Below are 22236 nucleotides of genomic sequence, written 5' to 3' on the forward strand. Positions count from 1 at the left end.
CGATCCCAGCAGGCCCGATATCCCATGAACTCTTACCTGCATTGAAATATAAATAAAACACATAAAAGTGGTAGAGGCACAGCATTAATATTCTTCAACTCCCACTGAAGCTTTATTTAATGAACTACACGGCCTTGAAAGATAAAGACAGAGAATGATAACACGGCTCTCTGCTGTTACAGCTCTGTAAAGTGCAGCTGGTGTTTCAATGCTTGGAGGGCTCTCTGAGTATTCCCTATCACCACACAGTGAAGATGATGTTCAAAAACACCTCATAATAAACTCTTACACAGCCAGCTGCAGATCTGTAGGCCCTGATCAAGGATGCAGTCAATTGTAGCATTTAATGACAGTGAAATGCAAATGTGGCTCAAGAGGTTCATTAGAAAAGAATGGTGGAGGTTGCAATAACTTCACTGGACAGATGCTTCTCAGGTTACTAATGTGGACCTCAACAGAGCTGACCCCATAACTAAGCATGTGACGCAAGGTTACTTTATGATGATGGTAAAACATCTAATTAAAGGGACAAGATATTAGTAATCAAAACAAAGGGGTCACTTCTTCTCAAACAAAGTAATGCTATATAATCAAATCATACCTGGTTAATGAATTTAAAACAGTGCAAAAAGCAATTGAATAAACTAAGTAAAAATAACAATTAAATGAAATAATTCAAGGTAGTTGAACACGTTATTGTTTTCAGCTCAGTTTAGTTTCAGTTAGTTTCCACAGTGTCATTGCTACTGTTTTAATCTTTTAATTAGTACCTGTGTGATTATTTAAGCTCAGTACAATGTTCTGATACAGACATGTGGCTTTCAGTCATAATGATAGCCCCTTATCAGTAGACATACTGGTTAATGCCAGTTATGTTGACAAATGTAACCAAATTGACAAAAACTAACTATTAAAAAAATATTATGTTATTTTGGTTAGCTTTTTGGTAGATGTTATGATCCTATAGTAGCTTTCTTTTTCCACTAATAAATAAATAAATAGCAGTCCATTAGTACAAATTATAGGTTATCGTCTCAAAACTTTGACTCACAAACTTCTGAGAAAATAACTCAAAACTGAGGGGGGGACTTCCCGTTATTAAGTCGAAATTTTGAGATAAATAAACTTTTGACTAGCTTTGACTAGTTTTTTTAGAGGTGGAAACAATCCTCCATTGGTTTCAGTTACTTAACAAAAAACAAAGTTTAAAAAAAATGTATTTTACCTTTCGTTTTCACACTTTTATGCCAAGTGAATCGTTTCAGAAACACCCCCTCGCTTAGCTTCCGGGTTGGTTTTCCGCGGCTCCTTTAGGAAGTTTCATCTTGCCGTATATTTCATCTTTGCTGTGGACCGGCATTTTCCCACAACACCCCGCTCCTCCTCGCACAGATGACGAAAATGGCGGACAACTCATCTTCGGTAGGCTTAAGAAAGATATAATGTTAATATAGGCACATTGACCGGTTTCAGAGTATAAATAAATGTGTTGTTATTTACAGGTCGAGATTGTGGAGGGCTGTCGCCTCCCGGTTCTTCGTAAAAACCAAGAACACGAAGACGAATGGCGTAAGTATTGTCCGTTTTTTTTTTTATATGCTAAGCTAATGCTAAGGAGCTCAGCTCAGCTGTTGTTACCAGAAGCCCCGGCCTCCAGTTAAAGCGCTGTAAACACCATGGCCACGGATGGTGCATGCTGCTGTAAAGTGTGTATGAATTCAATTGGAAGACTTAAGAAAACTGCTGCCACTCCCTCGGAAATTAAATTGCCAGTTCTTAATTTTACTTAGTTTCACATTTTATAGAAAAAAAGTACTAAATGCAGGTGGCATCAGTGATGTTTACAAATTTGAGAGCGAATTTATCAGGTTTTCTCTCTTACTCTCTTGGCACTCAGTTTGGTCCATAGTAATCTTTTTTAACACATTCCTTTTTAACAACAACAACAACAAAAAAATTAAAGCACAAATGGTATTTAAACCAAATTTAATTGGGCATTGCACTTAGACTTTATAATCCTGATACCTCAGCATAAATAATTACATTATAGGACATTTAAAATCTCACATTAAAGTAGATTTTGTGCACCTTTGGTTTATTTTTAGCATTGGAATGTAAACAGTAACTTTTATCACATGCCTGTGTATTTAATGTTAAGTGTGTTAAAGCTACAGTGTTTCATAGAAAAGCATCACAACGATTGTCTCTGCTTTGTACAGCACTGGCTGAAATCCTGAGTGTGAAGGAAGTTTCTAGTAGAAAGCTCTACTATGTTCACTACATTGACTGTGAGTATATTTTGTGTCAGTCGTCTTGGTTTTTCTCAAGATTTCACAGCCCCAGTTTAGTAAACATACACCAAGGTTAATTACACCTTTTAAGGTTTGTTTATTAAGTTATTATCAAAGATTGCAAAGCAGATTTGCATTTATTTAGTAATTCATTTTTTTTGTCTTATTTGGATCAATTCAGAATTATAGCTTTGTACACATAGCTTTTGATTCCCCCCCCCCCCCCCCCCCCCCCCCCTTTTCCTGTCATGTTATGAGCTAAAGATCTTCACACATCAAATCACCACTCTGTCTCTCTTTGTCTGTGTGTTTAAGTCAACAAACGTCTGGATGAGTGGGTCACAACAGAAAGGCTGGACATGAAGAAGCTTCAGTTCCCCAAGAAAGATGCTAAAACACCAACCAAGAACGGTCTTTCAGGTTCCCGTCCTAGTTCTCCGGAGAGAGACAGAGAAAGAGAGAGAGAAAGAGAGCGAGAGAGAGAGAGAGAGAGAGAGAGAGAAGTGGTAAGGAGTCCACGTGTCATTTAAAGCAATGTAATTATAATTCTCACAGTATTAAGAAATGATGTCAGTCTTAATTTCTGTGTTGTGTGGTTTTTATTCATTTTATAGAAAAACCTGCATGATGATAAATTTCATGTTTGTTGCTGTTCACTTCCATTGATGCATGGTATAAGCTTTCCATGGTCACTTTAATAAGCTGCAGTGTGCTTTATGCTGCTTGAGCACTGATTTGTAACAGTCTACCCACAGGAAATGCAGCCATAATAACAATAAAAATATAGATAAATAAAAGGGCATCATGTTATAGAGGACCCTGTTTTTAACAAAATATCAATATCCTCTTTTTTCAGTCTTACATTTCTGTGTTAATACTTCTTTATCAAACACATGCCACTCAAACGGTGAAACTCTCGTTTTATGATTAAACCTTTAGTCGGATTTTGTGTGAATTGAATTCCTCAGTATTAACCTGAGGGTTAACATGAATTATCCCAGTGTTAACCCGCTTCCTTCTCTTCCTTTCCGTTCAATTCAGAGGAAGAGTCTAGATCTCAACGTACAAACTGCCACAGCTCCTTCCAGAGGCAAAACCCTCCCCACGCCGGTACAAGTAGAATTCACCCACTCCACAAATTACTGAGACCTTTTTAAACCTGGTGTCAATGTGATTCTTGTGTGATGATCCCACTGTTAATGTAGCGCTATAAGGTAAAGTAACGTTTAATATAGAGTGTATCCAAATGAAGATTTGTAATAGGAAGTGAAGCCCATCTGCTGCCATCACATTTAATACCAGGTTTAATGGGGTGTATTTACATTGGTTAACCTGCAAATTAGCTGAGATTTGGAGAAATAAATTGATTTGCTGTGGCTATTAAAGATGCACAGTCTTAGTTCTGTCTGAAAAAGCATCTTGATATCAAGATGTCACTCTTCATTGAATACAAATGGAGTCCCCGGCTTTTAATCAAGCCTCTGATCACGTTGACATGAAAAACAAATCCCATCAAATTCACCTTTGTTTGGTTTGTTTGTATTCAATCTTAAAGCTGAATCTCTAACACTGTTTGTTTGCTGCAGAAGAGGAAAGTAGAGCCTGCCCCCGTGGCTCCTCAGGTACCCCCGGTCATCCCTGTGCCCTCCCTGCCAAGTTCAGCTGAAGCCACTCAGGCAGCTGTTTTTCCTGCCGTGAGAGAGACGCCCACCTTTAAGTCCCGTGAAGACCATGAGCTCACAACGGTAAAGAAAATCCTCTTAAATTCTCTCTCTTTTGTTTTTTTTCCTTTCTCCTATTTGCTAATGAATATCTTTTAATGTCCTACTCACAACAGAATGGCAACGCCCGACGACTCATCCCCGCTCCACCTGGGAGGAAAAGAAAAGCTAATTGTGGGGGAACTGACGAGGTGCGTTACCTTGATTTACTGCATGTTTGTGGTCGTGTTATTCGCTTCATTTTTTGAATTTGTTAAGAGTCTGTCTGTGTTGGGTTTTGTGGAGTTGTATTAGAATGCATTTTGCAAAGCGTCACAGTCCGCTCACTGGAGCATTCTCCGGTGCAGCTGGTGACATTCATTCAGACTGGTGCACGGTTCTTGCACAAGGTCTATACTGTTGTAATAGGACATATTTGTTTTATTATGGGGACCTATTGTGCTTATTTCCAGCACCATATTTTAATTCTTGGACTTTTTTAAAGTAGCTTTTCATGATTCACAGTTCAAAATAATGCTTACTTATCCTGTATGAGGCCCTGGTGCAGCCCCTGAGTTCATCCTCTGTCTGGAATGAGAATTATTAGCCTCGTTTCTCCTCCGTTTAAGTCCGCTTTCTTTTGATTGGCTGCTCCATGCAAAAAAAATGTTTGAGCAGCAGGTGGACGAGGTCTCCATGATGACTAATTCATGGATATCCTTAGGAATGCCGCTCTCATCACGTGGATTTAAGAGTAGAAAAACTGGCTGAAGCAGAGTGTGAGCTTTTGCCTTACAGCAATTACTTGTACATATGTTGACCTTTTGAACTCTGGCCAAATTTATTCTGACCATCTACATCTGTAAAGGTGTGCATATATGACAGAAAATAAGGAAAAGAGTAATCACTATCCCCCCAAAAAACTTTGTACCCATATAAAATGTCAACATCACTGCACAGGATTCAAATGTGATAAATTATTGCTGTCATGTATTTGTTTATAAACCCCACGTGCAATCATAATGATGAAAATGTTTTGGTTTTTTAAAGATTGCTTTGTCATTCTTTAATTTCCCCCTTTCTTTACCCTTTGTGTGTGTGTGTGTGTGTGTGTGTGTGTGTGTGTGTGTGTGTGTGTGTGTGTGTGTGTGTGTTTCCTTTTTCATTTCTCACCCACTGTTTCCCTTCTGACCACCACAAAACAATTCATTAGTGTGTTTTTATGTATTGATGTGTTCTTAGCTCGTGTTTATTGTGGTGTTTAAAACAGGGAATTACATTTGCAGCTATTTAGTTATGGCTTGTTGGCTTAACAATCCTCCTGAAAAAGAACTTGCTCTTTATTTATTTATATTTAGGTTGTTTGATTACTTTGTCATACATTTCATTCTAGCTAATGGGCACAATAACATATTATATGCTGGCAAGTATTGAGGACTGTATGTTGTGCTTTCATATATTTTTATTTTTCAGCATCAGCTCTGGCTAAATTCTGCAGCTTTTTAAAATATTCAATGAGCATTTCATTGATTCTCCTGTGTGGGTCTATGTTTGAGTTGATGTGTGGCTCTTTAAAAAAACAAAACTATCCTATTTAAATGAATCTGACCAAGAATCCTGACACCACATTTTACCAGGAGCCTGTAATTGTAATTTTGTGTCTCAAAAACATTGTTTGACAAAACATTTTCAGCGTTTGCTGCTTTTGAGGGTTTAGTGTAACCCGGGATGTTCTGTTTTCTCCATCAAGCTACATGTACGCTGCTGTACTCTCATGTTTTATGCCAACCTGCAGCGCTCTCACATCAGCGGTGATGACAGTGGCCATTAGGTTCTTCATAAACATTAACAAATCTGTCAAATCCACATGAGATGAATGTTTGTGTTTGTTCTTTACCCCACTCTTCATTTACTGTCTAACATGTCTGTCTCTGTGATTATGATCACCAGTCAAAGCTGACGGGCTCCTCATGCAGCCAACCTGGATTTTACACATTAAAGCCTGTGTTTTTGTGTCTTTTTCTGCTAGATGATAAAGGTTTTGCAGTATAACAAGCCTCAAAGTGCCAGTGTCTTTCTACCACCACCAGAGGTCTGTTTAATTTCCTATTATTGCCCGTTGATTGTGTGTTGCTTTCCAAATTCAACTGTGCCTTAGTGGGTCCAATAAATCAGAGGTGCTGCTTACCTCAGACCCAAGTTTAGTCTTTCTGGACTAAACATGTACTCTGATTAATCATATTACCTTTTTTTTGTTGTTGTTAAAGAAATCTGTGATCAATCAGCTTTTTGTTCAAACACATTTGAAGCACTTGAGAATAACTGCTGCATAAGTGTGTCATCTGTGTAATCTTCACATTTTGTACCACCAGGATTCCCAGGACAGCTCAGATGGCATTCCCTCTGCACCCCGCATGACAGGCAGTTTAGTGTCCGATCGCAGCCATGACGACATCGTCACCCGGATGAAGAACATTGAGTGTATAGAGCTGGGACGGCACAGACTGAAGCCTTGGTACTTCTCTCCATACCCACAGGAACTCACCTCGCTGCCCATCCTCTACCTCTGTGAATTCTGTCTCAAGTACCTCAAAAGCCTCAAGTGTCTTCAGAGGCATTTGGTAAGACTTTTGTTCTCTAAACCTTGGTTATGTTAACAGCTTACACCTGAAATCTGTGCTTCTAAGATTGTTTGACATTGCTTGTGTTGTTAGGTTTATTTTTTATTTCTTTCTTTTTTCAGACCAAATGTAATCTAAGGCATCCTCCAGGCAATGAGATCTACCGCAAAGGCACCATCTCATTCTTTGAGATCGACGGCAGGAAAAACAAAGTTAGTGGTGTGATGCTTCTTTTCTTTCTTTCTTTTTTATTCACCAGATATTTATTGTTGTTTATTTGTGGTTAATACATGTTTTTATATTTTTCCAGAACTATTCCCAGAACCTGTGTTTACTCGCAAAGTGTTTCCTCGACCACAAGACGTTGTATTACGACACAGACCCTTTCCTCTTCTACGTAATGACAGAGTACGACTCCAAAGGCTTCCATATAGTGGGCTACTTCTCTAAGGTGCACAGATAAGGCAGAGAATTTTTTCCACACTGTGATAGTGCACTCATAACAGGAAATATGCCTCTATGTAAGCAGGAGTTTCCAAAGCTTATCATTATTTTTCTTCCCTTTGTGCAGGAAAAGGAATCAACTGAAGATTACAACGTTGCCTGCATCCTCACCTTGCCTCCTTACCAGCGAAGAGGTTACGGCAAACTGCTCATTGAGTTCAGTAAGTGTCGTATCATCAGCCAGTTTTTTAAGTTATGAACATTTCTGTCTTCATGTCACCTCTTGTAAACATCTGTTTGTGTCTGCCAGGTTATGAGCTGTCCAAAGTAGAAGGGAAGACGGGAACTCCCGAAAAGCCGCTTTCTGATCTCGGTCTCTTGTCCTATCGCTCTTACTGGTCCCAGACCATCTTGGAAATCCTTATGGACCTTAAACCAGACAATGGTGAAAGACCACAGATTACCATCAAGTAAGCAAATATTCTGGATCTTATATGAGCTATAAAAAAATGTTTATAGATGCATGTTTGGAGCTGAAATGTGTCGTCTTTGTACTTGCAGTGAGATCAGTGAGATCACAAGTGTAAAGAAAGAAGATGTTATTTCAACACTTCAGTACCTCAACCTAATCAACTATTACAAGGTGAGAGATGAGCACCAACTGTAAATTAACTGTTTACACTTTTCTTGAAAATACACGTTTAATTAGATTTGAAATGCTAAAGACCCAAACTCTGAAGCCTTGAATTTTTAATTTGAATAACACACAGATGGGAAATGTTTTTTCTAGAGGTAAGCCAGGGCTCGCAAAATCGCTAGCAAGGCTAGCGATTTTTTCCAGTCGGGCTACCAAAATCTATCTCTGCCCTGCCCGTCGGACTATCGTAGGAAGGAAAAATATATGTCAATGCTTTTGCATTCTTTCGGAAATGTAGCTGGGTAATTATGTCATTGGCATCGGTGAGCCACTGTCAATATGTGACATATTGAAATCGCGTTTGAATTTGCGCTTGTTTTTTGCTTTCACTTTGCAATCGCGTGAACTGTGTATAGAGAGCGACAGCACTGATCTGTGAGTGATGATAATTTGTGCACCAATTCCTCTGACATCGTCTTATCAATCGTTAGCTTACTATGCAAACATGACAAGTGAAATCTCCCGCAGCAAGCTTAAACATGTGAGAGGTTGATCGCGCAGAGAATCGCTGACCGTTATGTGTGTGTGTGTGTGTGTGTGTGTGTGTAAAAGCAGCAGGATATATATTTTAGTTCTGCTGAGCCAAATAAGACAGGTCAGGGTGAAGAAGTGACAGCCAAAGAAAAGTTTACCACAAAACGGAGAAGTTATGACAAATCAGACTATAAGGCAAAAAGAAAGTGCAGCTTTATGGTTTCATGGACAAAATAATTTCTGTGGCTGCAATATGACGAGCTAAATAACCAGGGCTGCACATAAGTGGTCCGCAGGTGCGCATTCGCTGTCAAAATAAAAAACGCGCACAAGATAAGAAGTTGCAACGCGTGTTTGCGTACATAAGATTTTCAGGAGGAGGACAGACATTTGTTTAGAACTCTTAAAGATGTCGAAGAATCTCCTTAAGCAATTACTTTGGTGTTCCTCCACCTCCAAAGAAATGTCAGGAGTCTTTTGTGGTTCGGACCTCCTGCAACCACTTTTCCGTATTCTCTGGAAAGTGGTTGCAGGAGGTGAGCTGGCTTCAAACAAATGATGAACGCACAGAGATGTGGTGCAGAATGTGCCGTGAAAATCCCACTCTAGCGGACAAAAACAGTGCTTTTTATATGGACGCAAACGCGCGTTGCAACTTCTTATCTGGTGCGCGTCTTTTATTTTGACAGCGAATGCGCACATGCGGACCACTTATGTGCACCCGTGTAAATAACATAATGTTCTGCCGGGTGTGTTGTTGGTTTTCTCTCGATTTCTGAGTCGACAAGCGCCTTTGTTACTGGAACCAGTCATTTTAAGAAAAGCCCCCATTAGAACCCATGAGAAATGCAAGAAATGCATTATTGCTCATTCTGCAATATCTTTCCCAGAACAAACACCAATTGCAAATAACATACTAAAAATAAACCTGAGAAATCAGTTTAGAACAGCGTACTATGTTGCAAAGAGTGAACTACCACTGGCAAAATTTAGCAGTCTTTGCAAACTTCAAAAAGCAAATGGCCTAGATCTTGGTTCCACTTGCCTCTTACCTGTGACTTCAGTGGAAATTTCAAATTCAGGATCTGACACAGACTGATTCATGTCCTACACAGTTCTTACAAGTTCATAGAAATTTCTGTTCAATTAGAACCAAGTATTTGAGTTGATGATTGTAATTTTTATACAATGTTGTAATTTGTGTTTCAACAATTTTTTGATTAATGTTTTGTTTCCTTTACAATATTATACATTAATGTATAATATTGTAACGGAAACAAAACATCAATCAAAAAATTGCTCTCTTTGTTATTCGGGCTACTTAAATTTATTTTGGGCTGCTAAAAACTGAAGAGTCCCTGCCCAAAGGGCTACCTGGGATTTTGAAATTTTGCGAGCCCTGTAAGCAGAATTCTAGCACCCGTTCAGCTTGGTGATTCGTCACTTAGAAGTCTTTTTTTTCTCCTTAACCAAATGAAAGAGGTTGAATGTTCGTTCGGCGAGCTTTGAAGATAAAAAAAAAAAAAAAGAAATAGTAGAAACTAAACGGCGAGCTGTGACTTCACGCATATATGGGCTAAATCAACACTGATCATGGGGAAGTGGGCGGGACCACAGATGATTTTTCTCAACTTCCCATGAAGCGACTGAAGCGACTACCAGTGAGATTGAACAATACTGCCGATTCATGTATGATCTGGCAATAAAAACATTCTAGCGTTACCTAGGCCCTGAATGTGAGACCATTCGTGAGCGACCATCTTTGAACAGAGGCGGTGGTTTACGACACCAACTCTCTGCCATTTATAATCCAGTTTTGAGTTCCCTCCCCAGACGCCTTAACGCCCACTCACATCCTGGGCCATCTGACCTCAGGAATTCGCATGATAAGGTGGGGCCAGGTTTCACAATGAACTCACCCGAAACTCTGGCTGATTGGGACCCACACCCAGTTTCACACCTTGGCTCAGGCGATTAGAGGACCATCAGGGGGTCCTTTTGTCCCTCTTTGGGGGGAAACTCCCACTAGGTTTATATCTGGGACTCTCCACCATTTGACCTCAGAACTGAAGAAGCTTCTCGGATGAGAGGTGAAACGTCTTCAAGTAACTTAAAGAAGTCCAGACGCTTTTCTTTGCAAGCTCCTTTGACTACGATGACCTGGATGACTGAGAACCTTCACAGACAAACAGCACAAAAAGACTGCACATTCCAAAGATTCTCCATAGGGTTAAAGCCTGGACTTTCTATTGGTCATTACAGTGTAAAAAACGCTGTTGTTTTGTAAACAATGATTTTAAATCCAGGTGGTGACTTTGTCTCAGCTCAGCTTTAGTATACCACATGCCAGTCTCTCGCAGCAGTAATCATTACTCGTGGGTTTGCCTCATTGTAGCAGTTTTTTTGTTTTTTAATACTCCTTTTGTGGCTTTCAAAGTGCAAAAGCCCTAATTTAATGGCTTTGTGAGGAAAAGCAGTAACACTCCCAGAGCGGGAGGTGTTGCTACGACACTGCAGCCGCACCTTAAATATTTAAGGCTCTGTTTTGTGAGTTGAAGAAGTTGAAAGCAGTGGAGCATCAGCATCTTTTCAAATGAGCAGATAAAATGATGTGTACTGACTTTGGTTTCTTGAATGCAGGGTCAGTACATTCTGACTCTGTCAGAGGACATTGTGGAGGGACACGAGAGAGCCATGCAGAAGCGGCACCTGCGCATAGATCCTAAATGCCTTCACTTCACTCCAAAGGACTGGAGCAAAAGGGGGAAGTGGTAGAGTTGGTTGCTGAATGACGCCAGAACCAGGGCAGCAGACATCCGACGCGAACGGTGGATCAGATCAAGGTTTCCCCTCGGCTTTCTCATCAAGAACCCAGGACTTCTCTTCGATAAACAGTGAACATGAATTGTTTTGTTAAACGTTCATTCTATATCGTGAATCTAAAAGGCCGTCAAACCTGGGCAGAGGGAGAGACTGGTTAACAGTAACACCGCCAAAAACACAACACACCTTCTACTGTGTAAAAGATCCTGTTTATGATCAAAACAGTGCATTAAAAATGACAAAAAGGTGACTGTCTATCAGTGTAAAATGACAAACGCACAAACCACTGAAAGGTTGTTTTTATACACGTGATTTTAGATCCTATAGAACTGCTTCATCTGTTAGTCCACATTTTGTAAAACTCAAGTACATTTATTTGCTCTTCTTGTTGTTGTTGCTGTTCCCTTGACTACCACTGTGGCCACACCCTCTCATCTGCCATGTAAAAATGTTGTCATTAGGATCATTCGTATTCCAACAAAGTTCACTAGAGTCATAATTAAGAAACAAAACTAATGCCTGAACAACACTCCAAAATTTACTTTTTTCTACTTTGAAGGTTTTTCAAAGGTTTTTTTTTTTCCCAAGGCTTCGGGACCTCTAAAACCTCTTCCTGGGTATAAAAGATTGAATAGTTGTTATTAGGAACTAAAATCAGACTGTGGATACTTTTATACTCTCCCTGTGACTAAGGCAGATGTTTATTTTGAGAGTTTAAAGAGGGAAATTGTACATTAAGACTTTTTTGGGGGGGGTAAGTTTTTCTTCGAGTGCCTGAATATTAATGTTTCTTAGCTAATAATAATTATAATGCATCAGGCTGTTTTTAGTGTCACTTTACTAGGCTCATTTATAAATGTGAACAGCCCAATACTTTTGCATTATTTATTACATAAAACTCAGAACTAGGCATCAGTTATGTTACACGTTTGTGCAGTTATATATGTTCTTGGTTTGTGATCATTCAGGCCAATATTTCTTTTTCTTTTTTTTCATCACTCAAGCATATCAACCCCCTCTTGATTTAAACGTATATTTGCCGTGTCTGTACATACTGATGACAGAAGCCATGTTGAACTTTAAGGAATGTAAATTTCATGTACAGTCGTCTTTCTTTTTTACTCAATGTTATCTAACAAGCTGCACAATGTTTAAAAAAAAAAAAGACCTAAAAGTGATATCTTACCTTCAGTTTTGTGTTTTATGTTTACATGTCAGAAAAGGATGTTGAAATGATTTAGTATATCTTTATGTGGAACACTTCAGAGCGTTTGAACGTTTGATATAAAAAGAAAAGAAAAGCTGGCTGAATTGATTAAAAACAACGCGTCTTTATTGTGTTTATTCTGGTCTGAGAGCCACTTTCATCTGTGTGGACAGGTTAAGCCGTGTAAATGAATGTAACAAATTCCCAGTGGACACAGTGCATAAAGAGGGTGTTCAAAATTGAGTTAGTTTGTATGTAAAATTAAATTACATACATTTTTATGTAAAATGAATGCAGTTCATGTCAGAATATGCAGTTTGGCAAGAAATTATTACTGCACCAGGAATGTGAAACAAGCTATCCAGCTTTGAGATCCGGTTGTCAAAAGGTGCCATACAGCCCAATAGATGCTTTACAGAGGGTGAAGAAATTGCCGTAATTGTTATTAATTAGTCCAGTTTTCCGCAGTAAAGTTTATGCAGTTGTTTTAACAGGTTGGCTCTGTCATCAAAAGGGGTGCAGGTGGTCCGTGAGCCATATACAAGCCCGATTTGTAGCCGGTGCCAAAAAGTGATTTCAAGTATGTGCCAAAAAAAAAAAAAATGCAGGAATTGAAACTGTTATAAAGGACTTGTTGACCTATAATATGTCAAAAAATATTTCTCATGAATGGAATCCAGTCTTTGGGCCAGAATGAACATTCCTGTCACAAGATCGAAGCTGCAGTCAGTTTTTGACAAAGTGACTTTTATATACTCATTCATAAAATGTCTTTTTCAATGGAGATCTGGCCAAGAGGGCAACAGAAATGGTAACAAATATAACATAAGCATGTTTTATGTGACCAAACAAAGAAGACGGCTGATTACAGTGTAGGTGCAATGAGGAAAACGGATGCAAAACAGGTCATTTTAGATTTTATACATAACAGCTGCACACATCATGTTCACTACAGTCAATTTATCAATTCTTTTTTAATGTAAACATATTAGACATTAAAAACGGTTTAGAATATTTTCACGGCGTTTCAGTATAAAGCTTGATCACCAGGCGGCAGTATTGTGAACCCATCACCTGTGCGACATTTGAAGTTGAAACCACAGGACGGTCGAGCGGAGCTGTAATTGCAACCTGACCTCTGTAATTGTGTTTGAGCGGCGGAGGAACTGAGTTAGACAACAACTGGAAGAAATTTGGTAACAACCTGCATGAAGAGCAGCACTCTAGCATGTTAGATAATTGTATGTTGTTTGTTTTTATTAGACTGCACGGTGCATGTTGCTAACGCACACTTTCCCAGCTGAACACGACACTGCAGTTTACTCTCTGGATGTGTAAAATGTGTAACAATGGATCACACCTCAGTGTCTGCAGGAGGCCTCGTTTATTGAGCACGTTTCCTCAGCGGACCGATCAATGGATCTGCTTAAAAGTGCGCTCAGGCTTGACGGCGTTTTAATGTCAGCAAGTCAGGTTTGAGTTATCAGCATCAGCATCACATCACACCAATTTTTCTCTCCCCACCTCACAGAGCCACACCACTCCCCAGGAGGACACAGGAATTTCACACTAATCTAATATCCTCTTCCTGACATCTAGATTTCCTCACCCTGAGTCTGAGTGCTGGCACATTTTTTGTGCTTTATGGGCCAAAAGTTTATTTTGGGCCCTGGTTATTTTTACTCAGATACACAGTTGGATCATTAGAGCTGCCAGTTTGGAGTAGTTTGGGCTTTACTTTAACAAGCTTGAATTTTAAGAGTCATTATTATGCAGAAGGATGAGGAGAGCCCATAATTTGGAATTGTTTCAAACTGCTTGATTATACCAAGCATGCCTCATAAAATGGAATATCCCACTAAGCATAACAACAGATTTCCACATGGTGTCACTGCCGCACTGAGAGTTGTAGGGTTGTTTGGTTTCTTGAAAAAAATCATGCTCCATCACTGCAAACTAAATATTTAAAGATGTATGTTTACCTGGAATTCAAGTGTAGATTGGGTGAGAATTGGATGTAATCCACGATGTTAAACCCGTCTGACACAAGGCTATTTTATAGCTTGAATTGACTTTAACCTTTCTTTTTCGCGCTGACTATTCCATTGTTAGACGTTGGTGAAATTTGGTGTCACGCTCCGACACTTGCTGCCGATGCTTTCACTGGCTTGTTGTGCTCGTGTCTCTGCATCAAACAGAAAGCAAAGGGAAGCAGGCATCTCCGCAAAAACACCTCCTGACCCCTTATGAGGACACAAAGAGGTATGAATGTTTGCCACAAAAGCTAGTTTCTCTCCTCTCAACTCTGTTTTAATTTTTCTTATCTCCTCAAGACACACTCTACCAACAACTCAGGCCTCTCCTCTCTGCACTCCTCCCCGCCCCTGCCCCCAACCCCAGATCAGAGCCGCTGACCTCGCGACACACGCACACAAACACACACACGCTGCAACATATGGTACGGCCGGGACAAAACTCCACGCAGTAATTAGGGGGATGGTGCCGGACACTTGGCTCTGCTGCGGTGCAGGTTAAGCAGCGTGATACATCATCATCTCTCGCGAGCACCATGCAAGGGTTTACCCAAATTGACAGGTATGTGCTTTTAAAGACGCTGCAGAGGCTGATGAGAGAGGACGGCCAAAGCTGTGTTGTTATGTATCCTGTGCTCTCATTGTTCTTAAGGAGGTTGATTGTTTGTTGTGGTCTTCCAGCACACTGAGCATGTTTGGGGAGTACGCAGAGGTCCACTGCAAATAAACACTCTGTCACACACACACACTTGAGCACACACAACTGCCATTTTCACCTTTGCTTCTGAGGTTGTGTGCACTTTATCTCTCTCGTGCAGAAATTTCAGCGCTGGCGGGGGGAGAGTGACACTTTAAATGAACGTGTTTGATGTCACGAGTGTCGCTTTCCATCAATAAATTAGTCAAAGAGAGGTGGAGAAATCCTGGGAGGCAAAAGTCTTGGTACAACATTGCATCAGCATCGGGTCTGCCACACTGCTGCTCGTGTGTGTGTCACACACCGTTATATACACGAGTGTTTCGGGCATTTGAATCAGCAAGAAAAAATGTTTTTAACCACAGTCATGGCCCAGGGAGGGTTTTTGAATTCCAGCGTAAGAAACGCAGAGCTCTCCGCTTGGACGCCGCTGTCCGTCCGCCACTGCCTCAACCTCTCTCTGACAAGGAGAGGAGGAGGAGGGGGGCCGAGAGAGAGAGAGAGGCCGGGCGAAGCTGTGTGTGCACGAGAGAGAGCGAGAGAGGGGAGGAGGAGAAAGAGGGGGTTGGCTTTAGTGTGATGTGAATGGAATAGAATCAGCGCGAGAGGAAGAAAGAGGGAGGAGGACAGCGCAAATCAACCTGCCCCTTGACTTTAACAACAGAATAGAGCCGGCAGACACAGAGATCGGGAAGTGTGCGTGCGTGTGCTGATGTTTTATTTTATTTTTGGAGAGAGGAAGAGAACATCAGACAGGAGGAACTGAGGGAGGAGGAGGAGAAGGAGCCTCACCGTGGAGATAGATAGCAGAAAAATGCTGTCACGGGGAGAGAAGGGGAGGGAGTCGGCAGAGAGGAACAGGATGAAACAAGGCAGGGTTGAGCAGAACTGAAATGTGGAGGTAAGCCTTTTCTTTCCGTATTAAGATTTTACATTCACACTGCTGCCGCCCCCCCACCACCACCACCGTCGCTAACACCCACCCTGTGTCCTCGTCCAGAAGAAGATAATGAATTCAGATTGATGGATCTGCACACCCTCTGTGTGCCACATACCTCTGTGTCGGCATGCATATTGCTCTGATAGACAAACCATCCGGCCCACCGACAATGTATGAGAGCAGCAGAGATGTAAAATGATGGGGTTGGCATCATGATATCTTGCAGCTTGTCCTCTGTCTTCCTCTCTGCCCTTTGTGCCATTGCCCCCCCCCCCCCTTTTTTTTTTTTATAAATGGATTTTATTCAGCCAGCTAAGGTCTGCTGTATCTACCATTTACACATTGCATTGTAGGTTTGAATCCAGCTCACAACCTTTGTCGCATTTCATCCCGGGCCTGCCCTCCTCCCCCTCCTCCTTCTCCTCCTCCTCCCCGTCTCCCAACACTAACCCCCTCCTCATCATCTATCCTGTGTCTCTCCATTGTGCGATCTGTTAACGAGGCCGGCTCGTCTCAAAAAACAGCGCTGTGACATTGTCGGGGCGGCACTGCGAAACCTTCGCCGTTAAGCGCTCCTGGCCGCGAGGGCAAGGTGGAGGGAGGAAAGAGAGGGAGACAGAGAGACGGGGGGGGGGGGATTGATGGAGGGACACTCGCGCAGAATGAAAGAGAGTCAGAAAGAAAGAAGATGCAGGAACAAAAAAAATAAAAAGAGGATCAGGATTTGCTCCAGATACATATTTTCAAAGACCGAAAAGCCGTCGGTCTGCAGTGGGCTGGGATTTGTGTGGATAAAGAGGATTGTGCACAGACAATGATGGAATGGAGAAGCACAACCGGGATTGGGGTGTTGTTTTCAAGGTGGCAGAGAAAATGAAAAATGAGGGATGCAGGAGTCAGTCCCCCCCCCAACCCCCCACCTTCACCACACACACATACCATCCCCATCCTCTCCTTGCCCTCCGCACCACCCTACCCACCGCACTCTCTAATTTAAGATGGGGCTGTGTGTTTATGAGACGCCAGGGTTTCAGGGGCTGGATGGGCTGCTGTAGGGAGAGAAAAGCAGGGATGAAGAGCCGATCGAGAGGGAAGACGAGCAGCAGCAGCAGCTTACATAAGCCAGTGCACTCAAAGGACGGGCCATTTAATTTACATTGAGCTGCCTGGCTGCTCATCCACTGTGGTGTTCACTGTGGTTCACATTGGCTTTTTCTTTTTTTTTTCAAATGATAAAATGCAGTTTGACCTGACTGGATGAAAAGGAAGGATGTGCGATGACCTTAAAGCGTTGTGTCGGTGTTCCCGAACAGGAGGGCGTTATATTTTTCTACAATCTCAACTTTCTTGCTGGACAGTTCAGTAGAGTGAAACCCCAGCCTTGCAGGTATTTATCGCGGCGAACGATTAGGATGTCTGCATGAAGTGCACCGGCATAATGGTGCTCACAGCGTACAGCCTGCTCATACAACTCAGCTGCAGATGACTTTTTGTTCTGCTGCCATCCACTGCGTCGCACTTACGGCGTATCGAGGCAGCGCAGTCCTCGGTGTGGGCCATGCCCAAAGGATAAGTGAAAAAGGCCCCTGTCTATAAAAAAAAAAAGAAATCTGAATGCGTGTGTGTATTTTAGAAGAGCAGTTGCGCGGAAGTAAAATGCCATTTCAGAGGATGGCAGCCCTAATGTAACCGGGATCCTTTGTGTCTCCTCGTGGTCTGTAGTTTGCTTTCTGCTTGGCCAAATAAAGCAAAATAAAGCACCTGCTGCGTTTACTGCCTCCTCTGCAGAAAGTGTGTTTTCTGATGTGAAACTCACTCTGTTGGTAAAGCAGTGGAGCAGTTAGCATCAGTCGCTTTTCATTAAGCAGATCACCACAAATAACAATAAGTCTACCTACTGCAACTTTGGAGTTAGAGCCTTGTATGTGAGTGAAGGTGGAAGATCTTTTGAGAATTCATTTATTTTTGATACTAGGAAACAGTGCAGATGTTTTTAACCCCCCCCCCCCCCCCCCCCCACACACACACACACACACACACACACGCATGCCATAAATTTTCTAGCACTTAAAAAAAAAAGAAAAATGTTACACCATGGCATTACTTTATGATTAATCAGCCCTCACATCTGCTGCAGTTGATTGGCTAATTATCTGACTCAGCTCCATTTCTGTATATGATGACATCCAGAATATGAGCACATTATGGAGTCTATTTTGGCCTGGGCCCACTTGCTAGTCTGCCTTTATGAAGTTTGTATATGTATTACATTGGTTATTTTACACATTTGATATAAATTCTCAAATGCTAAAAGCGACCTTTAACCTGACACTTTGTTCTTGGCCGCCCTCATATATAGAAAATGAAATATCCACAACCAAAAGCATACAGCGAGCAGGCAGCTTTCAGCAGCCCTGACAATGTGTGTGTGTTTTAATGCGGCACCCTATGTGTCCTCTCCCATGAGAGGCTTCCTCAGTGGGACTCATTCTGTATCTGGTTGAGTAGCAGGGGAGCAGAGTCGCGGGAGAGTCTTGAATCGATCGGCCCGTTTTCATTTCCTGAACCAAACAAGAACCAAGAGAGCTGGGCTCTGTACATGCGAGCGTCATGTGGATGCAGAGCTGTCAGCTTCTATTGTTCCTTGTTGGCGACGCCATAAATTTGTCCTGCTCTCCTTCAGCTGCTGTTTATACCAACCGTCTCCTCTGATAACAGAAACAGTATAGCCCATAGTTTCAGGTTTGCTTCATACCGTGTTCCTGCTCAGAATTAAACCACAATGCCTGAAGTGACTCTCTTGTCCACACAGCAAATAGATGACAGTCCTCACCTGACAGCATGAATGCTGCCAAAGTGTTACTTTGAATTCGCTCTGCACCACAAAGCACCCCCGTTTGATCAAAGCGATTTTTATCTGGTTTTGCACTCAGTGAGAATCAGATAAACATATCGCGAGGTTACCGGGCAGATTTTGTCCTGGTCTTACTCAGCATTATGTCACTCCGCTTGTTTTGGAGCCATTTTGCATGGCTACACCCCAGCAGGCTCCCTGTGGGTGCTCAGTTAGGAAGGGCTGTCGGAGGTGGAGACTTCCTCACATCTGATGGCAGGATGCCGGCAGCATTAGCCACAAGGTAGATCCTCTTAGCTCATGCTCTCTGCTGTCACCTGCTTACTGCTGACCGGTGATCTCCTGCAAGATCAGGCCTCTTTGGGGGGGGGTTTTGTCAAGGCTTTTGCCCTTCTCCACCTATTCAGCTGCACAAATAGAAAGCGGCATAATAAATGTTGGAGAATGACTCATGATTCACAGCGTCAGCTAAAGTAGGACTGCACAATTGAGATATATCAGCATGACAAATATTCAGGGAGAGTTTTACCGTCTCGGGAGTCAATCCTCACGGGCTATTGTCTTTTTGAAAATAAGCATCGAAATACTTAACTATTAAAACGGTTCCCCCCTGTGATTTCTGCTGCACGCACTCGCATGTGCATGGGACAATATTGTTAGATTTTCATAAATTACACGAGGAAAATTTCGAGCACTTTCAAAACCCGTCAGAAAACCCATCAGCTTTTTGAGTGTGAAATCAAGGACGAACTGAGAAATTGGCCCTTCGTGTACAAAAAGACGTAACCGCTGGCGGTGAATCACGCTTTAGACCTTTTAAATAAACGATGTTGTAATTGTTCTGATGGGTATCATGTCTTCTGTGTAGAGAGAGGGAAACAGAGCTAGGCATGTCCAACAACGCGCCCCTGATGTAATAGTCCTAAAATATGTGGAAGCTGCTATCTTCATGAGACATATTTATGTAAGCATCTGCTGTTAACACAGCCCACATGAATACAATCCCACTTTTTACTCCGTGTTGTGAAATGCCCCCTTCCAGAAATATATATTCAAGCTCATTGTACCAAATCGCAAAGTACCTCTCTCAGTTATGTCATACATACATTAAACCATTAAGCGGTGCAGTGGCTCCTTCTCATTGTTCTCATTGCTATTACAGGAGAGAAGTGCACTCTGGGGTATTCAGAGCCACTGAAAGCAGACCAGGAGCAACCGTTCATGCTCGTGCCACGTCACTTTCATCGCCGCATTCGGTCGATAGAGATCAAAAAAAGCAGAAAACATTTTTAGGCTCTGATAGGAGTTTAAAAATACCCTCATAAGGTTTCTATTTTGGGGATGATACTTGACGTATTAGAGATTGCCTCTGTGTTTGTTTCAGGCTGAAGAGGCTCTTTGGGCTGTCACAAATTTGAGAAGGAAGTTGCATTCTCAACCGTTTCATTTGCATGTTAAAGGCAAATAAAGAAGTAAAGAGCAGTTTGAGCAGGTACCTTAGAGCTCCACATCGTCTCTCTGTGGGGCACAGCAGCGACCGCACACAGGAAACTGAGAGATGTGACCTTAGAGGCGCAGAGGAGAGGTTTTTTTTGTGTTTAGCTTCTGCCACATTTCCCCTCATTCTAGGTAAAAAAAAATGCATTAAAAAAAGGAAAGAATTAGGGGAGAAAATACACTCTACATACTTTAGATTTAAGCAGATTCAGTCTGTGGCCCGGTGAATCACCAATCCCCATTACTGCACACTTCCCAGAATGCACAGCGTGCATTTTCATTCACAAGTGGAAAGCCACAGATGTACGGAACATGTTCCCTGTTTTGACTGTACCCTACGCACATAGCATCACATCAAAACCCTTCAGTAAACGCGCTGTTTGCGTCATCGTACTTAACATATTGGTGCATGAGCTACTCTTTGCTTCCCTTTTTTCTATCTAGGTCAGAAAGTGCCGTGACGCTGGTGCAAATAAAACAAGTGCCACCAGGCAGTAGTTTGGCTGCAAAGTGCAGCAAGGTAGCCGCAGTGTTCACATGTGCAAAATAATAGTTTGTCAGCAGGGTTTGGCTTCATATTTTCACACATATGTTGGTCTTCTTTGTAAGTAGCTGCATTAGCATCAGGGCAAAACTTTGCTTTAGAATATTTGCTCTAGAGGTGCTGGTTGAAGGGAATCGAGCTCTGCACTACAGCTGCGACATTTACATATAATGATGCTCATAGCTGTGGATTTCTTACAATATTGAAATGTTTTAGCACAAAAGACAAATCGTATTATCCAGGGGGAAATGGAAACGACAACTTCCTTGTGTGTGGTTTTTTTTTTTTCAGTACTTTGGTCGAGCTTGATTTCCGTATCGAAGATGTCGCTACACAAGCAGGGAGAATGGCTTGATGTGAGGCTTTACAGATGCCCGCGCATCTGTGAGAGACATTAGTCTATTTCTCCAAATAATGATAGCAATTTGTGTCCTCTGAGCTCATAATGAGCGTAGATGGAACCAGTGTAGCTTGTAAGCGTGATGGCAGCCATTTAAACGTGGCCTTTACTGACTCCTGTACCCCGAAGTCATAAGCAACACTTATTTAGAGTGAGTGAGGACGGCATTTGATTCGATTTGCTCCAGTAAACAAAGATGTTGAGCTTAAAACGTGTGATGAATTCAGGGCATCGGCATTGCAGCTATTTTATGTGTCTTTACAGCAGGGACAGTGAGGAAGCAGAGGATGTCGGAGTCTCTTCCTCTGGAAGTAGACAGTGTACAGTTACTCTTCAGCGTGCCTTTAAAGCAATATTGAGCAATCTCGTTTCCTCTGCCTCAGAGCTGGTTGCACAGATGACGGAGGGGTAACAGTGAACCGTTGAGCCTCAATATAATAGATACAGTCATGAAGCTGAGGGTCAGTTCCTTTCTCTGTCACACAAACCCAGGCACACAGAAACGGGGCATTTGCAGGGGGACAGCTGCTCTTCCTGTCTCTGTGTGGACAGCGTGCAACATCTATAAGGACACTGTTTTATAGAGTCAGCAGACGCACACAAAGACACACATGCTCTCAAAGTACCTCTCGCATCTGTGCCTTAAACCTCTCTGCCTTCGTCTCTCTCGTGGTGTGCCACAAGGTGTATTTTCAGATTTACAGGAAGTGGCAGTGCTCTGCCAGCGCGCAGAGTTGATGTCATGGCAAATAACATGTAAAACAATAGCATGAGTTAAGTATCTTTATTTAACTGTGGACAAACAGCACCACAGTTGTGATAGAAAGAAAATTTGTGCATGAGAGTGCGTGAGTTGTGCATTGCGCTGTTTAATGCAAGAGGAAGTTCCTGTAGGTTGTAATACTATAGAAAAGGCTTTTCGGAGCATACTTCCTCTTTGCATTTAGGCGGGCAATTAAAATAATGCAAAATGATCACCAAATGCAGTGATTTGTGAAACTTTCAGATTTGTAC

At 41.9% G+C, this 22236-nt stretch overlaps 2 protein-coding genes across 6 annotated transcripts in view; both read left to right on the forward strand.

Annotated features, from left to right (window-relative positions):
• Positions 1 to 1296: 1296 nt before the first annotated feature.
• Positions 1297 to 12394, forward strand: LOC101476849 (histone acetyltransferase KAT5). Of its 3 annotated transcripts, none has more exons than XM_014410440.3 (15): positions 1297 to 1422; positions 1503 to 1569; positions 2220 to 2288; positions 2607 to 2797; positions 3333 to 3407; positions 3878 to 4036; positions 4129 to 4203; positions 6021 to 6083; positions 6364 to 6612; positions 6735 to 6824; positions 6923 to 7063; positions 7184 to 7277; positions 7367 to 7526; positions 7618 to 7699; positions 10868 to 12394. In XM_014410440.3, the coding sequence occupies exons 1-15, from the start codon at positions 1393 to 1395 to the stop codon at positions 11000 to 11002; spliced, it is 1680 nt and encodes a 559-aa protein (XP_014265926.1). In that variant the 5' UTR covers positions 1297 to 1392; the 3' UTR covers positions 11003 to 12394. The 3 variants fall into 3 exon arrangements, with proteins under 3 accessions (XP_014265926.1, XP_014265927.1, XP_014265928.1); XM_014410441.3 differs by having other exon boundaries at positions 3333 to 3401; XM_014410442.3 differs by lacking the exon at positions 3333 to 3407.
• A 2278-nt stretch (positions 12395 to 14672) lies between these two features.
• Positions 14673 to 22236, forward strand: part of sipa1 (signal-induced proliferation-associated 1) — a 37503-nt gene continuing 29939 nt past the window's right edge. For 2 of the 3 annotated variants that reach the window (XM_076889094.1, XM_004563944.6), the window contains exon 1: positions 15570 to 15888. The gene's annotated coding sequence lies outside the window, so the exon portion shown is untranslated. Of the gene's footprint in view, positions 14853 to 15569; positions 15889 to 22236 lie in introns of those variants that run through there. The other variant, XM_012922666.4, reaches the window with a different exon arrangement.

This window comes from Maylandia zebra, linkage group LG10, assembly GCF_041146795.1.
Source record: "Maylandia zebra isolate NMK-2024a linkage group LG10, Mzebra_GT3a, whole genome shotgun sequence".
Lineage (NCBI taxonomy): Eukaryota > Metazoa > Chordata > Actinopteri > Cichliformes > Cichlidae > Maylandia > Maylandia zebra.